This window comes from Zootoca vivipara, chromosome 5 (assembly GCF_965207765.1).
Source record: "Zootoca vivipara chromosome 5, rZooViv2.hap1.1, whole genome shotgun sequence".
Lineage (NCBI taxonomy): Eukaryota > Metazoa > Chordata > Lepidosauria > Squamata > Lacertidae > Zootoca > Zootoca vivipara.
In genome coordinates, this window is record NC_142588.1 from 90,199,938 (window position 1) to 90,218,983 (window position 19,046).

General features: G+C 47.8%; 1 protein-coding gene and 1 pseudogene across 1 annotated transcript in view; one reads left to right on the forward strand and one right to left on the reverse strand.

Annotated features, from left to right (window-relative positions):
- Positions 1-18,434, forward strand: part of ECE2 (endothelin converting enzyme 2) — a 56,130-nt gene extending 37,696 nt beyond the window's left edge. Inside the window, exons 10-19 of the mRNA XM_035133145.3 lie at positions 1,080-1,194; positions 1,615-1,725; positions 2,450-2,548; positions 3,368-3,445; positions 6,037-6,140; positions 7,328-7,438; positions 8,562-8,629; positions 14,162-14,352; positions 14,543-14,638; positions 15,933-18,434. Coding sequence (XP_034989036.2) covers positions 1,080-1,194; positions 1,615-1,725; positions 2,450-2,548; positions 3,368-3,445; positions 6,037-6,140; positions 7,328-7,438; positions 8,562-8,629; positions 14,162-14,352; positions 14,543-14,638; positions 15,933-16,109 — 1,150 coding nt within the window. The 3' untranslated portion in view covers positions 16,110-18,434. The remainder of the gene's footprint in view (positions 1-1,079; positions 1,195-1,614; positions 1,726-2,449; positions 2,549-3,367; positions 3,446-6,036; positions 6,141-7,327; positions 7,439-8,561; positions 8,630-14,161; positions 14,353-14,542; positions 14,639-15,932) is intronic.
- LOC118094105 (U2 spliceosomal RNA) lies at positions 5,407-5,585 on the reverse strand (annotated as a pseudogene).
- Positions 18,435-19,046: the final 612 nt, after the last annotated feature.

Consider the following 19,046-nt stretch of genomic DNA (forward strand, 5'->3'; position numbering starts at 1 on the left):
TCTCTGCCTTATCGCTTAAATATTCGTTCCAGATTTCTTCATATTTATCCGTTCTTATTTTGCGTCGACATGCAATTTGTTCGTATGTAGCTAATCTGTCCATATTATCAATCCATGTGCTCAATGGAATCTTGTTGCAGCTCTTCCAATTCATCAAAACAAGGTTTTTTTTTTGCTTCTAATATAGCATGGTACATCCATTTTTTTTTTTGACCCCTTGAAATCTCCCACATTTCCGGAATATAATTTAGAATTAAATTCAGTTCCCCTAAATAACAATTACTTTTTATTACTCTTGCTATAAATATCCTCACCTCGCACCAGAATGATCTTATCATTGGGCAGTTAATCAACATATGTACAAAGTTCACATTTTTACTCCCACATCTCCAGCAGTTGCCTGCACTTGTTATTTTCTTCTGGTATAGTTTTGCTGCAGTCCAGTGGACTCTGAGTATTATTTTCTGTTGAATAAGTCTTAGTCTTAGATCCATAGAGGCTATTTCTGTTGATTTTATACTTGACTCCCATATATCATTTGTTATCTGTACCCCTAACTCTTCACTCCATTTTTGTCTATCATATTCTAAATCATATTTCTTCCTGTTGAGTAGGATTTTATATAGTGCAAGTGTAGAGTTTTTTTTGTTTTTGTTGCAGAGATTAAATCTTGAACAGCATGGGTGTTTCCGATGCTGCTATAGCGTCAGGGCCAAACTGCCTTTCCAACATATGTTTCAATTGTCAGCCCAATGTAGCCTTTCAGGTTATTTAAAAATCTGGCACTTTTGAACCATAGGATTGTAGCACTGGAAGGGACCGCGAGGGTCATCTAGTCCAACCCCTCTGCTATGCAGGTATCTTTCTTCCAACTTTCCTCAGCATGGTGCAGGTCACACTTGGGTTTGAGGCATGCAGGTGCCCAGCCAAAGTAGGATCTAAGACTATTGTGCCTTCCCATAATAAGCGGCTGGGAGGAGAGTGTCTGAGCTTTGCAGAGGGTAGGGAGCACTCCAGCCCTTTGGCCACCAATCCTGGGTCTCAACTGGGTCTTTTTCTCTTTCTTTTCCTTCTTTGAGCGTCTTGAACAATTACTTGATCTGGAACCTGGTTCAGAAGACAGCTTCCAGCCTAGATCAGCGGTTTGAAGCAGCCCAGGAGAAGCTTTTGGAGACCCTATATGGTACCAAGAAGGTAAGCGAATCTTCCTTTGGGGCTGCATCTAATGATTTATTTGATTTGTAGGCCTCTGGAGCTGTCGGCACCCCAGGCCTCCCAGTTAGGTAGTCTGAGAACCAGCTGTAGCCCACCTGACCAGCTGTTTGTTTTGGGGGAGGCCTGTTGTTGGGTCAAGGCAGGACCCTCAGCCAACCAGTGTCTTTACAGAGCAACACACATGCCTAGCTCTGCTCCCCCTTACTTATTTATTATTACTACATTAACATCCTGCCTCTAAGGATCTCAAGGTATTGTGCATGTTTCCTCTCCCTCTCCCCATTTTGTGCTTCTTCCAACAACCCTGTGAGGGAGATTAGGTGAAGAGGTATAAGACTCTAACCCCAACACCATATGGGCTCTCCCACTTATGTCTCTTTCTCTCTCATTTCTCTGGAGTCCTGCACCCCCCGCTGGCAAACTTGCATCTCCAACACTGATGACACTTTGGGCTTTGCCCTGGGGGCTCTGTTCGTAAAAGCCACCTTCGACCGGCACAGCAAGGAGATTGTGAGTATCCCCAGGCATGTCGACAAAGCTGCCCTCTGAATGTCCCCACCTTTAACAATACCCCATGATGACAAGTTCTCCTGTCCATGCGCTGTATGTGGCCCCTACATATTTTTCTTCCTTGGGAGAAAAGCAGCTGGGGACAGGATGCAGTAGCCGCAGACAGGAAGGGGAGGGTTAAGCAGCTCCTTCCTCAACCGCAACCTGCCAGCCTGTCACTCAACCTGAAGCCATCTATAGCTGCTCTGCTCATCCTTCTCGGGAAGGACGGGACTTACATGCAGAAACAATCGCGGAACGACATTTAACCTGCAAGGAATCAATCATTTATAGAATCAATAGAATTGTAGAGTTGGAAGGGTCATCTACCCAACGTGAGGCTTGAACCCACAACCTTGAGATTAAGAGTCTCGTGCTCCACCGAGAGAGCTATCCTAGCACCAACACTCTGGAACTCCCTGCCTATTGATATCATGCAGACACCTTCATTGCATTGTTTCCAGCAGCTGCTAGCTGCTTTCATGTTTAGGCAAGGCTACCCATGGTGCAGAACAGACTTCCCCAAAGGCTGGAGTTCACAGGATGTCCTCTCCTGCAGAGCACAGTGATTAATTGGGTGTATAGTGAATGAGATGGTATTCTGGTGATGACGTGCTGAGGATGAGATGAGTGAATGGTAACACACTGATGCCCTTCCATAGGCTTCTTGTGTCTTTTCCTTCAGGCAGAGGACATGATTGCTGAGATACGCACCGTTTTCGAGGAATCGCTGGACCATCTTGACTGGATGGATGAGAAGACAAAACAAGCCGCTAAAGAGAAGGTGCCCCAGATATTTATTTGCTGCTGACTTTGGATTCCTGAAAACATGGTGTCAGAGGGTCATCGTGACTAGAGTAACTCCACTTGAGTCCAGTTTGTCTTTAAAGACTTTTATTGTGCAAAGTATTTACAGTGCAGCTTAAAACATGACCTCTCATTCCGAATCAGAATCCGGCAATGGCGTACGTCTGTTCTTACGCCAACAAAGTAATCGGGCCACCCCAAAACGCCTCCCCCTTGACCTGCGTCGCGGTGCTCTCCTTAACTCTTGCGCCGGAAGGAGCGATGCCCTCTCAGTCTCCTCCCCTGAGCTTTCCCATCGTTCCGCACGCTGGTTTCTCTCTCCCTCCAAGTCTTTCCCCTCCCCCCTGGCTGCTTCAGACCCACTGCTGCTCCCTGTGCTTGGCGAGGTAGACGTTAGGATGATGGGGGTTGGCTCCCTGTAGGGAGTCACCCTTACACATGGCTTTAATTTTTAAAGGAAGTTTCTAGTCCTTATGACTGTGCATTTTACATTATGAGAACTTAGATATACGAAGGTCCGTATAGGAGAATGCAGTCCTTCTGATAGGTTGGGCCTAAGTAGAGCATGAAAGCAATGGCTATCCCTGGTTGTTTTCTCCTCTTGCTGTTCAGAGATAGACTACCTCTGAGCATGGAGATTCCATGTTGGCCAGTCATTGGGAGGTGCCACCTGCACATTTTATCAGCTGCCTGTGGCGTCACCTGCTCAGCCTGTTTCCCCCCTCCTCACCCCAACCCTTTATTGCAGTTGTGCAGCCTGCAAACCTTGGCTGCCCATGCTTTTCTTTCTCTGCAGGCTGACTCCATTTACGACATGATCGGCTTCCCGGAGTTCATCCTTGATGACAAGGAGTTGGACGACGTCTATGATGGGGTAAGAGTAATGTTCTACAGGCTTTAATATGTGTTTGTGGGAAGTGGGGGTATTGTTTATGTTTTAACTAGTTGCTTGTGTTTTTACCTTGTTCTGTGAACCTTCCTGAGATGATGATGATGATGATGATGATGATGATGATGATGATTTATTAAATTTGTATACCACCCTATACCTGCAGGTCTCGGGGCCTGTGAAAAAGGGTGGTATAGTAATTAATTACATTCAAGTTAGTGGCCATCCTGCAGGAGTGAGTTCCATAGTTTAAGTACCGTGTTTCCCCTTTTTTAAGACACCGTCTTATTACTTTTTTTCCTCAAAAAACCACAGGGTGGCTTATTTTTGGTGGGATGTCTTACTGGTATTTTTATTATGAGTCTGAGGGAAGGGAGGTGTGCGTCCCTGGCCCAGCCCTCTCTCCCCAGCCCTGGGATGTTCGCAAAGGGCTGCTCTCTCTCTCCTCTGATGTGGGGACTCACTTAATAGCAATCTGCTACACTGGAGCTTCTTAAATCTAAACCAGTATAATGGAATCTATCTGTGTGATACAGTCCTAGCAGTAGCCTATAGTAAAGCAAATAAGGATCTCTACTAGCCAGCTGCCCAAGACTTAAGTTCCAACAATGTAACACTTTGTAGTGCTAAAATAAAAAAAATCCTTCAGTAGCACCTTAAAGACCAACTAAGTTTTATTTTGGTATGAGTCTTTAAGGTGCTACTGAAGGAATTTTTTTATTTTACTTCGACCCAGACCAACACGGCTACCTACCTGTAACCAGAACTTTGTAGTGCTATCACTGATAGCAAAGAAGCTACCTGCTGAGAACAAAGAAGCCAGCTAAACAGCAATTAAGATTGCTGACTTGGTAAATGGTAGCAATTAAGAAGCAATTGAGCTAGCAAGGTAAAATTTTGTGGGTAAAGGAAGCTAGGACCGGCAGTTTAACTTTTGTGCTCACAAACAGCAAGAAGGAAAAAGTCCTTAATTTTTTTAAAAAAGTCCCCAAGGCAAGGACTGCGATCCAGACTACTTACAAATCCTTAAAGGGGCAGCTCCACAGACAAGCAAGCATAAGGTAGAAAGGAAGGCTGCAAGGAGACAACAATCAGACACAGGAGACTGCCGTCAAGAGGAAATCAACAGGCAACTCATGGGTGGACGCATAGAATGGAAGGGAAAGGTGGAGGGAAGCGAGAGGTGGGTTCTGTGTGTGTGTGTGAGAGAGAGACAGAGAGACAGAGAGACAGAGAGACACAGACGCGCACACGGAGATCTCTCCCTTAAAGGGAAAACAGCCTTTGCATTCAATCGCTCCTCTCCCGTCAAGAGGAAATCAACAGGCAACTCATGGGTGGACGCATAGAATGGAAGGGAAAGGTGGGGGGAAGCGAGAGGTGGGTGCTCTCTCTCTCTCTCTCTGTGTGTGTGTGTGTGTGTGTGTGAGAGAGAGAGAGAGAGAGAGAGACGCAGGGGGCGGGGGGAGAGAGAGAGACAGACGCGCTCACGGAGGTCACGAGGCTTCGGCAGCCAGCAGCTACGGCTCTTCAGTGCATTTTTACAAGCTTTTAAAGGAAATACGTGTCTGTGGAGCGACAGCAAAATGGAGATATTTTTAAGGGGGGGTTGGCTGGCGGGAGGGGGGTTATTGCTACTGGGTGAAGGGTCTATCAGTATGTCTTATTTTCGGGGTATGGCTTGTATCGCGCAATTGCTTAGAAATCCTGCTATGGCTTATATAATGACTACGTCTTAAAAAAGGGGAAACACGGTATGTGCTGCATGAATAAGTCTTTCCTTTTTTCTGTCCTGAATCTTCCAGCATTCATTGGATGTCACAGAGTTCTAATGTTAGGAGATGGCACACACATTAAAAAGGCAACCTAGAATTCTAAAGAGGACTATTCCAAGGTTTCCATTATTTATCATCTGTTTTTTGAAACAGAAATAATCTCCCCTACAGGAGAGATGCAGCAGTCCTGGAGATACTGCCATACCAGGTCCATGCATGAAGTGGATGGAGGCAGTCCCTGCCCCATCTCCCATTTCCAAAAACCCATTTAATATATAATCCTCCAATAGAGGACTCATCAGATATCAAACATTACACTTGATCTTAGCAGTTGTGGAGGCTGAAGATCCTCACCTTCCCTTGGCTGCCTCAATCTCCTCCTCTCCCAGGTCTTTCCCAAGCAATCTGAGACTACGCCAACGTGCCTGTCTCAGCTCCGCCCTCTTCATGCCTCTCCTGGTTCTGGGAGACCAGGGGCACGGGAGCTTGTCACAGCAGGAAGGGAAGACACCCTGGCTTCTTCACCAGTCAGACTCATCTCTGCCTCTTGGCCTTCCTCCTCTCCTGCTTCTGCTTCTCTCTGCCACAAACTTGCCCTGCTCACTAAGCCCTGTTACCTCTTCAGCTTTTGACACATCCTCTTCCCAGTCTGCTCCCTGTGACCACTCATCATCGACCCACCACCACTCCCTCGGCTCTGAGCCTTCTTCCCTTGGGGGGGGGGGTTTGCCAGCTGGTGCCTCCCACCATTCCTCTTTGTCCAGCAAGTCCATGACATCTCTTTTCTGCTCTTCTCTCTAGTATGAAGTCTCAGAAGACTCCTTCTTTCAGAACATGTTGAACTTCTACAACTTCTCGGCCAGGTTCATGGCAGACCAGCTGAGGAAGCCCCCCAACCGGGACCAGTAAGGTTTCTCTCCATACATTTCTTGCCCTTCTCATTACATTGAGAGGTGGCAGAAGGAGGGCAGCGGGGTCTGAGCTGGTGGAGCATAGGGAAGATTTGACTCCAGGCTTGAGGAGGCCCCTGGCAAAGTGTGCTTCATTGATCAGCCCCCTGGCAGCAGGCTTGCCTGGCAGTGGCACAGGGCACCCACGTGCTGCCATTTTAAATTTCTCCAGCTCTCCCAAGATGGCATCACTGGTGTCAAGCTTGACAAAGAGTGTCACAGAGAGGGGAAGGTCCACACTCAGATCACCTTGGGGCTGATCCTGTTCCAGAATGATTGCTTCTGAAAATATCTTAGAACACCTTAGGGCAGTAACCCTAACTCCGTTTACCTGGGAGTAATTCTCAATAAATTCAATGGGGCTAACTTCTGAGTAGGCACCGTCAGGATTGCAGCCTAGGAACTGGGAATGACCTGGTTTTACATTGATTGAGTTTAGGGTCATGTTTTAATTCAAACAGGAGAACTGCGTGGAGGGGTCGGTCAGCATGAAGCCGAGACTTCCAGAAAATTCAAATCCACAGACAATCAAATAACCTTTTTTTATTGCATCACGTGCAACTGAAGGTGGCTGGTTTCACGAAGAATGCTTTCCCACACGAAAGCAAGCAAACTCACCCATGCTGCATGTGGAAAGCGAGCACATCTCAGGGAGAGGCTAGGCTAAACATCATCTTGTCATGTTAGCTTTTCATATGAAGGGAGTTTCCCCCTCTCCATAGGACAGGGCATTCAAGCAAGGAGTTTCAAGCAGCATAGGCCAGAAAGAGCTCCGCTGTTGTGTCATTTCTGCAATTTCTTAGGCCCCATCTGAACTTCCCAGGGAACTGTGACTTTGCGAGGGGAATACTGGTCTCCTAATAGCTCTTAGGACCCTTAACAAACTACAGTTCCCAGGACTCCTGGGGGAGGGGGAACCATGACAGTTGAAAGTGGCATCATAGTGCTTTAAACGCATGGTGCAGTTGATGCCTAAAACTCATTCTCTAGGGCAACGTGGCCACGCTGGTTGTGGCTGGTGGGAACTGCAGTGCAAAACAAGTGGAGGGCACCAGTTCAGGGAACACTGCTCTAAGGTCTTCCAGCCTCGAGTCTTTTTTTGCTAACCGTGGTCCTGATTTTTTTTGTTGCTCCTTCTCCAGGTGGAGCATGACCCCTCAGACAGTCAATGCTTACTACCTGCCCACCAAGAACGGCATCGTCTTTCCCGCGGGAATCCTGCAGGCTCCTTTCTACGCTCACAACCACCCCAAGTATGTCTGGGTCTTTTGATTGTTTGGTAGGAAAAGAAAGCTTGCGGGGTGGGGGGAGGATGTGGTGGTGTGCTGGGCATGCTCTAACTTGACCTTTCTGGTCTGCAACTGCCTAGCTTGCAGGGAGGGGAATCAGATCCGTACCAAGATGGACAGGTAATGATGGCCTTCCTGTGTGCGGATATTTCTGACACGCACACACGCACGCACACATACACACACACACACACACACACCAGGCTTGCAGTGGCGTTGCAGTGCCACTCCATCGGACGCCTTCCACTAGAAATTTCTTGCTTGTGGTTTCTGCCCCAGTAATTGCTTCCTGATCAGAGGGGACCCAGCATTACTTAATTGCACCATAATTGGCCTATAGTTAGCCAGTGCTCATTCCTGGAAGGGGAAAGGAAGGGCTTTAATTTCAGGCTTTCTTCCATTTCCCCCCATCTATTTATAGTGTAAAATAACGCTGTTGCGCAACTTGAAAATGAAAGAGAGGCTCTATATTTGGTGATCCATATATAATAGGGGGGGGGGGGCTGAAGAAATGTTTGTTACATAAAGGATGGGGAAGCTGTGGTGCTCCAGATATTATAAACAAACTAAAAAAATTCCTTCCCGTAGCACCTTAGAGACCAACTAAGTTTGTCATTGGTATGAGCTTTCATGTGCATGCACACTTCTTCAGATACCTTCTTCTTCTTTCGTGTGCATACACACAAAAGCTCCTACCAATGACAAACTTAGTTGGTCTCTAAGGTGCTAGGGGAAGGAATTTTTTTAGTTTGTTTTGACTACATCAGACCAACACGGCTACCTACCTGTAACTAGATCCAGATATTATATTTAGTCACCAGCACCCATCAGGTCCACCCAGAACAGCCAGCTGCCCATTTTTGATGGGAATGGCAGTCCCAGCAGCATCCATCATGTTCTATGTTCCCCATTCCTGTGCTACACAATGTGTGATGCAAGACACCTAACCCCTTTGATGCTGTGTCCAAAGGTACCTTCATTTTATTTTATTTCAAACATGACCTCACATTACTTCTCATCAACTGTGTACCAAAGGTGGCCTGCTAGGGTCATAACCTCTTGCTTTCTCTTTGTTTCTTCCCTCGAGGGCCCTTAACTTTGGAGGCATTGGCGTTGTGATGGGGCATGAGCTCACCCATGCTTTCGACGACCAAGGTAGGAGCAAGGCGCTTGGGATAGCTGGACCAGTGTCATGGCTTCTTGTGTCTTGCATGTATGCGCTGTCTGTTCCTCCTACGAGGGAGGCCTTTGGTTGGTCTTGCCTTGCGTAGGCCTTTAGATCCGTAACAAATCGTGATGAAGCTGGTGGAACGAACCTCTCTTTATGTTCCTTGGGCATCTCTTCCCCAGTTATTCTGGCTCCATCCCATTGGACTTCCTAGTACCTCGTGCCTTAGCCAGGTTTTTCAGCAGCAAGGGCAGTTGAGGGCTTTTGCCACCCTAGGCAGACCAGGTCACCTTGATGTTGCAGCGGATTCTGGGAGGCGGTTGGGGAATCAGCCATGACCAGAACAGAGCAAAGCTTGAACTGTTTCCACTGTGAGCCTCCCTAGACAACTGCCAAGATTGCATTAGGGAACCTACAGATCTGAAGATCTTGTTGGACGCCCAACTCTCATCATCCCCAACCATTGGCCATGCCTGGGCTGTGAATAGATGCTAGGAGGGGATTTATTTGTTAGATATAATTCTTCCTTCTTCATGTTTGTGAGTGCAGTAGAGGGCATCCTTTGGCAACTTAAAAGGGAAGCTTAGCTAGGTTAGTTTTAGCCTTGTAAGTAATCCAGGATGCTTTAAGGCAGGCTGGATTCTCTTTTCTCCCTCTTAAAACAACAATCACACAGTCTTGTAAAAGGTAAAAATAACATTTACTCATTCTGGATACCTGTTGAAGAGCAACAAATAGGGCAGCTTTGTTCAGGCAGGCTTAAAATGGTAATTCAATTACAAAGACATACTTAGGTCTAGCTTAAGATGTAGAAGCTCTCACATTGTTGGCAGAGTGGAAAGACATAGAGGAAGAGGTTGTTCCCAGGCAGGTAGGAGAATATATATAGGTACCGTATGCCCTCCATCTGTCAGGGCACAGTGGGAGCATCTCTCACAGTGTCCTCTCTCGCAAGTTCACAGGAAAACTCAGCTCCTAGCATGTGCCTATCTAGCAAAACATGAATTGGTGGTTTAGCTGCACTTTAAATATCCCACACAGCTGGCCAGGGCTGATGGGAGTGGGAGTCCGACAACGTCTGGAAGGCCACAAGTCCCCCCTCCCTGGTTTATAGGGTTGAGCCAGACCCGTCCGAAAGACTCCTGTTGGTGGCCTGTCCATTCATTTCCCCTGCTCCCCACTTGCACCTATCTCCATGGTAGCTTCCATTCCGCCATTGCCATCAAGCCACCCTTTCCTTTCTGCAGTCCACTTGCTTCCCTACCTGTTTGCAATCCTTTCTCCCCAGGTGACACCTCCAGTCATCTTTCCCGGCTTCTTTGTGCTGCTTTTGCTCCTGCTCCATCCGCTTGGTGAGCATTCATTATCTCTGCACCACGAGTGGGCCACAGCTGGCAGCTTAGGGAGTTCACTGCCACCACAACCCCACCGATCCATTCCTCTCCTTTTAACTCACAGCTGCTTAAGGCTACTTCAGGAGCAAGCTCCGGGTCCCCTTTCCTTTAAAGCTGGGGAATCCTTTGCCCAGGGCAACTCAACTCTTCCAGAATTGCAGTGCTCAACAGCTGTAGATAGTGCAGGACCCAAAGGGCAACTGTGCCTTGCTGGGAGGGAAGGAGGGTGTGAATCCCAGGGAACCTTGGAATATAGGAAGCTGCCTTATACCTAGCCAAGCCACTGTGTTCCTTCTAGCTCAGTATTGTCTACAGTGACTGGCTCTCCAAAGTTTCAGACAGGGTTCGCTCCTAGCCCTACCTGGAGATGGCACGGATTGAACCTGGGACCTTCTGCATGCAAAGGAGATGCTCTGCCACTGAGCCGCAGCCCTTCCTGGATCTGAGATAATCCCTCCTGTATGGTGGAATGGAGTTGAGGATCTCTAATGTATGGGATCTAATGTATGTATGGAGTGGCCCTCATAGTCAACAAAAGAGTGGCAAAAGCTGTAATGGGATGCAATCTCAAAAATGACAGAATGATCTCGATACGAATCCAAGGCAGACCTTTTAACATCACAGTAATCCAAGTTTATGCACCAAGTACCGGTGCTGAAGAAAGTGAAATTGACCAGTTCTATGAAGACTTACAACACCTTCTAGAAATGACACCAAAGAAGGATGTTCTTCTCATTACAGGGGATTGGAATGCTAAAGTAGGGAATCAAGAGATAAAAGGAACAACTGGCAAGTTTGGCCTTGGAGTTCAAAATGAAGCAGGGCAAAGGCTAATAGAGTTCTGTCAAGAGAACAAGCTGGTCATAACAAACACTCTTTTCCAACAACACAAGAGACGACTCTACACATGGATATCACCAAATGGGCAGCATCGAAATCAGATTGATTATATTCTCTGCAGCCAAAGATGGAGAAGCTCTATACAGTCAGCAAAAACAAGACCTGGAGCTGACTGTAACTCAGATCATCAGCTTCTTATAGCAAAATTCCAGCTTAAACTGAAGAAAGTAGGAAAAACCACTGGGCCAGTAAGATACAATCTGAATCAAATCCCTTATGAATACACAGTGGAAGTGAGGAACAGGTTTAAGGATTTAGATTTGGTGGACAGAGTGCCTGAAGAACTATGGATGGAGGCTTGTAAAATTATACAGGAGGCAGCAACGAAAACCACCCCAAGGAAAAGGAAATGCAAGAAAGCAAAATGGCTGTCCAACGAGGCCTTACAAATAGCGGAGGAGAGGAGGCAAGCAAAATGCAAGGGAGATAGGGAAAGATACAGGAAACTGAATGCAGATTTCCAAAAAATAGCAAGGAGAGACAAGAGGGTCTTCTTAAATGAGCAATGCAAAGAAATAGAGGAAAACAATAGAATGGGGAAAACCAGAGATCTGTTCAAGAAAATTGGAGATATGAAAGGAACATTTCATACAAATATTACCATAATAAAGGACAAAAGTGGTAAGGACCTAACAGAAGCAGAAGACATCAAGAAGAGGTGGCAAGAATACACAGAGGAATTATACCAGAAAGATATGGAGGTCTCGTACACCTCAGGTAGTGTGGTTGCTGACCTTGAGCCAGACATCTTTGAGAGTGAAGTCAAATGGGCCTTAGAAAGCATTGCTAATAACAAGGCCAGTGGAAGTGATGATATTCCAGCTGAACTATTTAAAATTTTAAAAGATGATGCTGTTAAGGTGCTACACCCAATATGCCAGCAAGTTTGGAAAACTCAGCAATGGCCAGAGGATTGGAGAAGATCAGTCTACATCCCAATTCCAAAGAAGGGCAGTGCCAAAGAATGCTCCAACTACAGCACAATTGCGCTCATTTCACATGCTAGCAAGGTTATGCTTAAAATTCTACAAGGCAGGCTTAGGCAGTATGTGGACCGAGAACTCCCAGAAGTGCAAGCTGGATTTCGAAGGGGCAGAGGAACCAGAGACCAAATAGCAAACATGCGCTGGATTATGGAGAAAGCTAGAGAGTTCTAGAAAAACGTCTACTTCTGCTTCATTGACTATGCAAAAGCCTTTGACTGTGTCGACCACAGCAAACTACGGCAAGTTCTTAAAGAAATGGGAGTGCCTGATCACCTCATCTGTCTCCTGAGAAATCTCTATGTGGGACAAGAAGCTACAGTTAGAACTGGATATGGAACAACTGATTGGTTCAAAATTGGAAAAGGAGTACGACAAGGCTGTATATTGTCTCCCTGCTTATTTAACTTATATGCAGAATTCATCATGCGAAAGGCTGGACTAGATGAATCCCAAGCCGGAATTAAGATTGCTGGAAGAAATATCAACAACCTCAGATATGCAGATGACACAACCTTGATGGCAGAAAGCGAGGAGGAATTAAAGAACCTTTTAATGAGGGTGAAAGAGGAGAGCGCAAAATATGGTCTGAAGCTCAACATCAAAAAAACCAAGATCATGGCCACTGGTCCCATCACCTCCTGGCAAATAGAAGGGGAAGAAATGGAGGCAGTGAGAGATTTTACTTTCTTGGGCTCCTTGATCACTGCAGATGGTGACAGCAGTCACGAAATTAAAAGACGCCTGCTTCTTGGGAGAAAAGCAATGACAAACCTAGACAGCATCTTAAAAAGCAGAGACATCACCTTGCCGACAAAGGTCCGTATAGTTAAAGCTATGGTTTTCCCAGTAGTGATGTATGGAAGTGAGAGCTGGACCATAAAGAAGGCTGATCGCCGAAGAATTGATGCTTTTGAATTATGGTGCTGGAGGAGACTCTTGAGAGTCCCATGGACTGCAAGAAGATCAAACCTATCCATTCTGAAGGAAATCAGCCCTGAGTGCTCACTGGAAGGACAGATCGTGAAGCTGAGGCTCCAATACTTTGGCCACCTCATGAGAAGAGAAGAATCCTTGGAAAAGACCTTGATGTTGGGAAAGATGGAGGGCACTAGGAGAAGGGGACGACAGAGGACGAGATGGTTGGACAGTGTTCTCGAAGCTACGAACATGAGTTTGACCAAACTGCGGGAGGCAGTCGAAGACAGGAGTGCCTGGCGTGCTATGGTCCATGGGGTCACGAAGAGTCGGACATGACTAAATGACTAAACAACAACAACAATGTATGGGGGAATGACTAAGAAACAGCTGCTCAGAGATCTTGTAGAGATCAGCTGCCAAGGAGCCATAGAGCAAGACTGTGTGCGTTACACATCGATGTTTCAGCACAGATAAAGCATGGAGCACAGCATTGGGCACAGAATTCTGCTCCTGGTCATCTGAGCTTTTGTTTTTGAATCAAAACAAGTTTCTACCTCTTACGTCTGAAAGTGCGTGGGCAACGCCTGGCAGAAAACTCAGAAAGCAGGTAGCGACAGAGTTGGATTTGCATTGGTGAGAGGGGCAGGATTTGGTTCCTCTGCACTCTCCATGCCTTGTAGGAGCTGAACAAATTATGCAAAAAGAAAATGCATACAGATTGGCTGTGCGTAAAGTGTGTGTTTCCTTAATTCAGCAGGAAGTAGGTTACCTCTGCATAGAATTCTGATTTTTTTAAAAAAAATGCAAAGTATGCACAGCATTAACTGAACCGAAAGACCCAAACTGCGGCTTGCTGGCTGTAACTTCATTGTAGCTGAACCAAAGCCAGCAGCTGAGGTTTAAGCCCTGGCATTGCCAATTAAAAAACCTCCAGCACCTGATCTGCACAATGAAGGATCAGTCCCTTATTGGAGATCCATTGCCAATAATAATAATAATAATAATAATAATAATAATAATAATTTTATTATTTGCACCCCGCCCATCTGTCTGGGTTGCCCCAGCCACTTTGGCAGTAAGAATCCACATTACTGCAGGAGGTGGACCCAGAATAAGGCAGCTTCCTAGAGTTCCTTGCTCTTTTGTAAGTCCATGCCTGGAGCCAGTAAACACCTGATTAGGAACAAAGGAAAGGGGGGTTCTTTTCTTCATCAAGCCCCTCTTGTGAGCTTCTCTGGGGGCACCTGGTGGCTGCTGTGGGAGCTCAGAAGTTGCGCCAGACAAAACTTCAGCCCAGTCCAGCAAGGCGATTTTATTCCAGGCCGCGAGTACGACAAAGAAGGGAACTTGCGTCCCTGGTGGCAGAACTCATCTCTGGAGGCTTTCAAGAACCGGACGGCATGTATGACGGAGCAGTACAGCAAGTACCTTGTCAACGGGGAGCATGTCAACGGCAAGCAGACCTTGGGCGAGAACATCGCTGACAACGGGGGGCTCAAGGCAGCCTACAACGTAAGTAGCATGTCCGGGGAAAGGTTGTACGCCCCCCCACTGAAAAGGCAGGCCCGGGGGAAGAGGCCTGGCAGGTCTTGAGCTGGTTGTCTCTGCAAGGTGTCTTTTCTCTCAGCGGCCGTGAGGTGAGGGAGGCGCTTAGGCCCTGCCGAGCTTGGAAGCAAAGGCTCTGCTCTCACTTTCCTTGCAGGCTTACAAAGTCTGGCTGAAAAAGAACGGGGAGGAGAAGCGCCTGCCGTCCGTGGACCTCACTAGCCACCAGCTCTTCTTCTTAGGGTTTGCACAGGTAACTCATGGCTTGGAGATTGGGGGGGGGATGAGAAACAGAAACTTGCCATGCCCAATATCCTCCTCCCCACATCCATGCGCATTCTGTCTGCCACTGCCTCTACCCCTGTGTTAACAGTCCTCCTGGCAGGTCTGAAGATAATGGGCACAAGCCATCTCAGAAGTCCAGGAGCCCCCCACCCCCCGTAGGTCAGTACTGGAAAGCTAAAGTTCAGTCCCTGCCATCTCCATGTAAAGAAAGCCAGTGTGGTGCAGTGCATTAGAGTGTCAAACTGAAGCCTGGGAGATCAGGTCCGAGATCCCCACTCAGCCATGAAACTCAGTAGGTGACCCATGGCCACTCATGATCAGCTTGGATGGCTCAGTTGGTTAGAGCATGGTGCTGATAACGCCAGGGTTGCAGGTTCGATCCCTGTATGGGACAGCTGCATAACCCTGCCTTGCAGGGGGTTGGGCTAGATGATCCTCGGGGTCCCCTGCAACTCTGCAATTCTGTGAGTCTTCTTATCCCTTGGCCCTAAACTACCTCACAGGGTTCTTGTGAGGATAAAATGGGGGGGGGGAGAGAACGATGTGCACCACCCTGAGTTCCTTGGAGGAAAAGTGGAATTTAAATGTAGTATAATAATAATAATAATAATAATAATAATAATAATAATAATAATAATAATAATAATGGTTTTCAAGCAAGAAAGAGCCTGGAGAAACCTCCAGAGAGCTGGAGGAACTGTTGCCATGCAGTGCCCTGTCATTGTACCATGGTGCTCACAGGGTCCTTAGAGCGATGTTCTGCTCCAGTACCATCTCTTGGGTGGGAACTGCTGGAGCCCAGTTCAGCGCCAGCCGTGGATTCAACAGAATGATCAGGTGGGTATGGAGCCAAAGGCCTGTACAGGGCAACATGAAGATGCTGCTTGAAACTCATAGAATCAAAGAGTTGGAAGGGATCCCAAGGGTCATCTAGTCCAACCCCCTGAAATGCAGGAATCTCAGCTAAAGCATTCATGGCAGATGGCCATCCAATTTCTGCTGAAAGACCTTCAAGGAACGACAGTCCACTACCTCCCAAGGGAGACCATTCCACTGTCAAATAGCTCCCCCACTTGGCCATGAAGCTGCCAGGGTGACTTCCCCTCAGCCTGACCTACCTCACAAGGTTGTTGTGGGGATTAAATTAGGAGGAAGAGAACCACGTACGCCAGGCGGAGCTCCTTGGGGGGGGGGAGTTGGGATATACAGTAAATCTAACAAATAAATTAATAAAATAAACAAACACCTCCTTCCTGACGCAGGTCTGGTGTTCGGTGCGTACCCCGGAGAGCTCGCACGAGGGCCTGGTGACCGACCCGCACAGCCCGGATAAGTTCCGCGTCATCGGCACCCTCAGCAACTCGCGGGACTTTGTGGAGCACTTTGACTGCCCTGTCGGCTCCCTCATGAACCCTGGGAAGCACTGCGAAGTGTGGTAGAAAGAGAGAGAGAGAGAGAGGCTGCCCTTGGCAGGAGTCTGTACATACACACAACTGGCCTGTGCTCAAAACCCAGCCCATGGGGTTGGGGTGGGGGGAAAGGCTGAGCGCCGGCAGTCACATTTTTGGGGTGCTACTGGTGGTTTCGCCTCATCAGCTTTGGTCCCCTTTACGGCCCTAGGAAAAAGGTGAGCTTAACGTGAACTCCCCCCCCCCCCCGGCCCGCCCAGAGCCCGCTTCATGGGGTGGTGTGCAAAAGCACAGCTTCACTTCTCTTAGCTCACCCCACCACCTGCTCCATCTTCCGTGGATTCTGCGAAGGATCTCCAGCTCTCCTCCTTCAGCTATAGCTCTCCTGCCTCCAGCTTCTCCAGGAAACGTCTCCCCGATCCTCCTCCACACCCCACCAGGCTGGCCCCAATGCCTTTGGCTTCTCGCTCTCCTTTGTTTTGCTTGACCGCGTGCAGCAGCTCCAGAGAGGATGGAGCCCCAGTCTTTGTAAACTGCTACTTTTAAGGGAGGGGAGTCTTGGGGTGGCCAGGCAAAGGAGGGTACCATCACCTACTAATGCACTTCGACTAGCAGTGGGGAAGTTGTCGGCCTCTACATGCTGCTGGGCTCCAACCCCCATCTGCCCAAGCCTGCATGGGCCAAACAGTCTTGGGTGATAGAGGGTGTTGTCGTTCAGCAACATCTGGATGGCTGCAGCTTCTTGACCTCCAAGCTGGACACTGCAGGGTTTTCTTTGGAGGCCGGCAATGCTTATTCAGTTGAGGAATTCCCAACCATATAGTGGGACTAGTTATGAAAGCTTCAGGTATAGCAAAAGACCCTTTGAAGCTTGAGCAAGGATCGGGTGCATAACAGCATCGGAAGATCCTGGCTACATCGGAGCATAGAATCAGAGAATTGTAGAGTGGGAAGGGCTCCCCAGGTGTCATCTAGTCCAACCCCCTGCAATGCATGAAATCTCAACTAAAGGATCCATGATTGATAGCCATCCAACCTCTGCAGGATTCATCCAGGATAGTGTTCTCTTTCTAGCAGGCTAAGGAGCTTACAGGCAGATCATAAATAATAATAATAATACATTTTTATTTATACCCCGCCCTCCCCGGCCACAGGGGCGTAGCAAAGGGGTGTGATGGGGGCGGGTCGCCCCGGGTTCCACTCTGGGGGGGAGCCACTTGGCGTGGCCCCCCTGCGACTCCCAAGCCAAGCCTCCAGCCTCCCATTTAAAAGCTTTTTACCGGGAGGCTGGAGGCTCGGCTTGGGAGTCGTGGGGGGAGCGCTGCCCCTCTACATAGCACGCATGCACAGTGTTGCGCTGCGCATGCGCACTAAGTAGAGGGGCAGTGCGCACCCCTGCAACTCCACGCTACGTAGCGATGCATGCGTCGTTATGTAGCAACGCTGCGCATGCGCACTACGAATGACGCCCCGCCCCCGGGTGCACGGCAATTTGCCGCCCCGAGTGGCTCGGGGTGGCTAACACTAAATATAAATACAGTAAAAACATACAAAACAAAACAAACAAAAAACAGTTGATTAAAATATAAAATATAAGTTAGAATACAGTTTAAAATGCAGCTTAAACATGCAACCTCGTTTTAGTGGTAGCCTATATATCAAAGCCATAAAGGGAGAAAATGTCAAATATTCACCCAGGCCAACTATCCATGCTGGTCCTACATGGGTCAGCAAAAGAGCCAAATGGAAATTTATATACAAATCCCATATAAGGGGTTCCATTAAAAGAGAGAGAGAGAGAGTGGGGGTTAGACTGAGTCCAGCCCAAAGGCCAGGCAGAACAGCTCTGTCCTGCAGGCCCTGTGGAAAGATGTCAAATCCCGCAGGGCCCTGATCTCCTGCGGTAGGGCGTTCCACCAGGCCGGGGCCAGAGCAGAAAAAGCCCTGGCCCTGGTTGAGGCCCATCTGACTTCCTTGGGGCTTCCTTTGGACTTCCAAAGTGTTGTTATTTATGGACCTTAAGGTCCTCCGCAGGGCATACCAGGAGAGGCAGTCCCGTAAGTACGAGGGTCCTAGGCTGCATAGGGCTTTAAAGGTCAAAACCAGAACCTTAAACCTGACCCTGTACTTCACCGGGAGCCAGTGCAGCTGGTAAAGCACCGGATGAATGTGATCCCACGGCAAGGAGTCTCGCTGCTGCATTCTGCACCCGCTGCAGTTTCTGAGTCAGCTTCAAGGGCAGCCCTGCGTAGAGCAGCAACCCATTCCTGGCATTGATGTATACTGGCTCAACATGGAAATTATTATATTATATCTGTACATCGCTCTTCAGCCAAAGATCCCAGGGTGGCTCACAACAAAAAAATACAAAATGAGAAGACAAAATACGTATTAAAACAAAAAGAAACCCAATAGCCCTACAAATACATTTAAAAGGCTGAAGATCATTTAATCAGCTGCAAACCTGGTTATAGAGAAACACTTTCACCCGGCACCTCAGTTCTCTAACATAATCCGTTCTGGAAGATTCGGCTTCTGAAACATTCAAAAACTGAGTCGCAGCTTCCCATTGGTTGCAAGAGCTTCTTGCACTCAGCGGAAGCTGCGTTACATGTTTGAGTTCCAAAAAATGTTCAAATACGGAAGCATTTACTTCTGGGTTTGGGGCGTTCAATAACCAAAACATTCAACAACGGAGGCATTTGGGAACCGAGGTACCACTATATAATGAAGGTGCCAGGCAAGCCTCCCTGGGGAGAGCATTCCACAAATGGGGAGCCACCACAGAAAAGGCCCATTCTCATGTTGCTGCCCTCCAGAACCTCTTGCACAGGAGGCTCATGAAGAAGGGCTTCAGATGATGATCGGAGGGTCTGGGTCCGTTCATATGGGGAGAGGTTCCACTTAACTAAAGGCAGATCTATCCTTCATGGTAGTTATCTCTCTCTTTTTAAACACACAAATAAA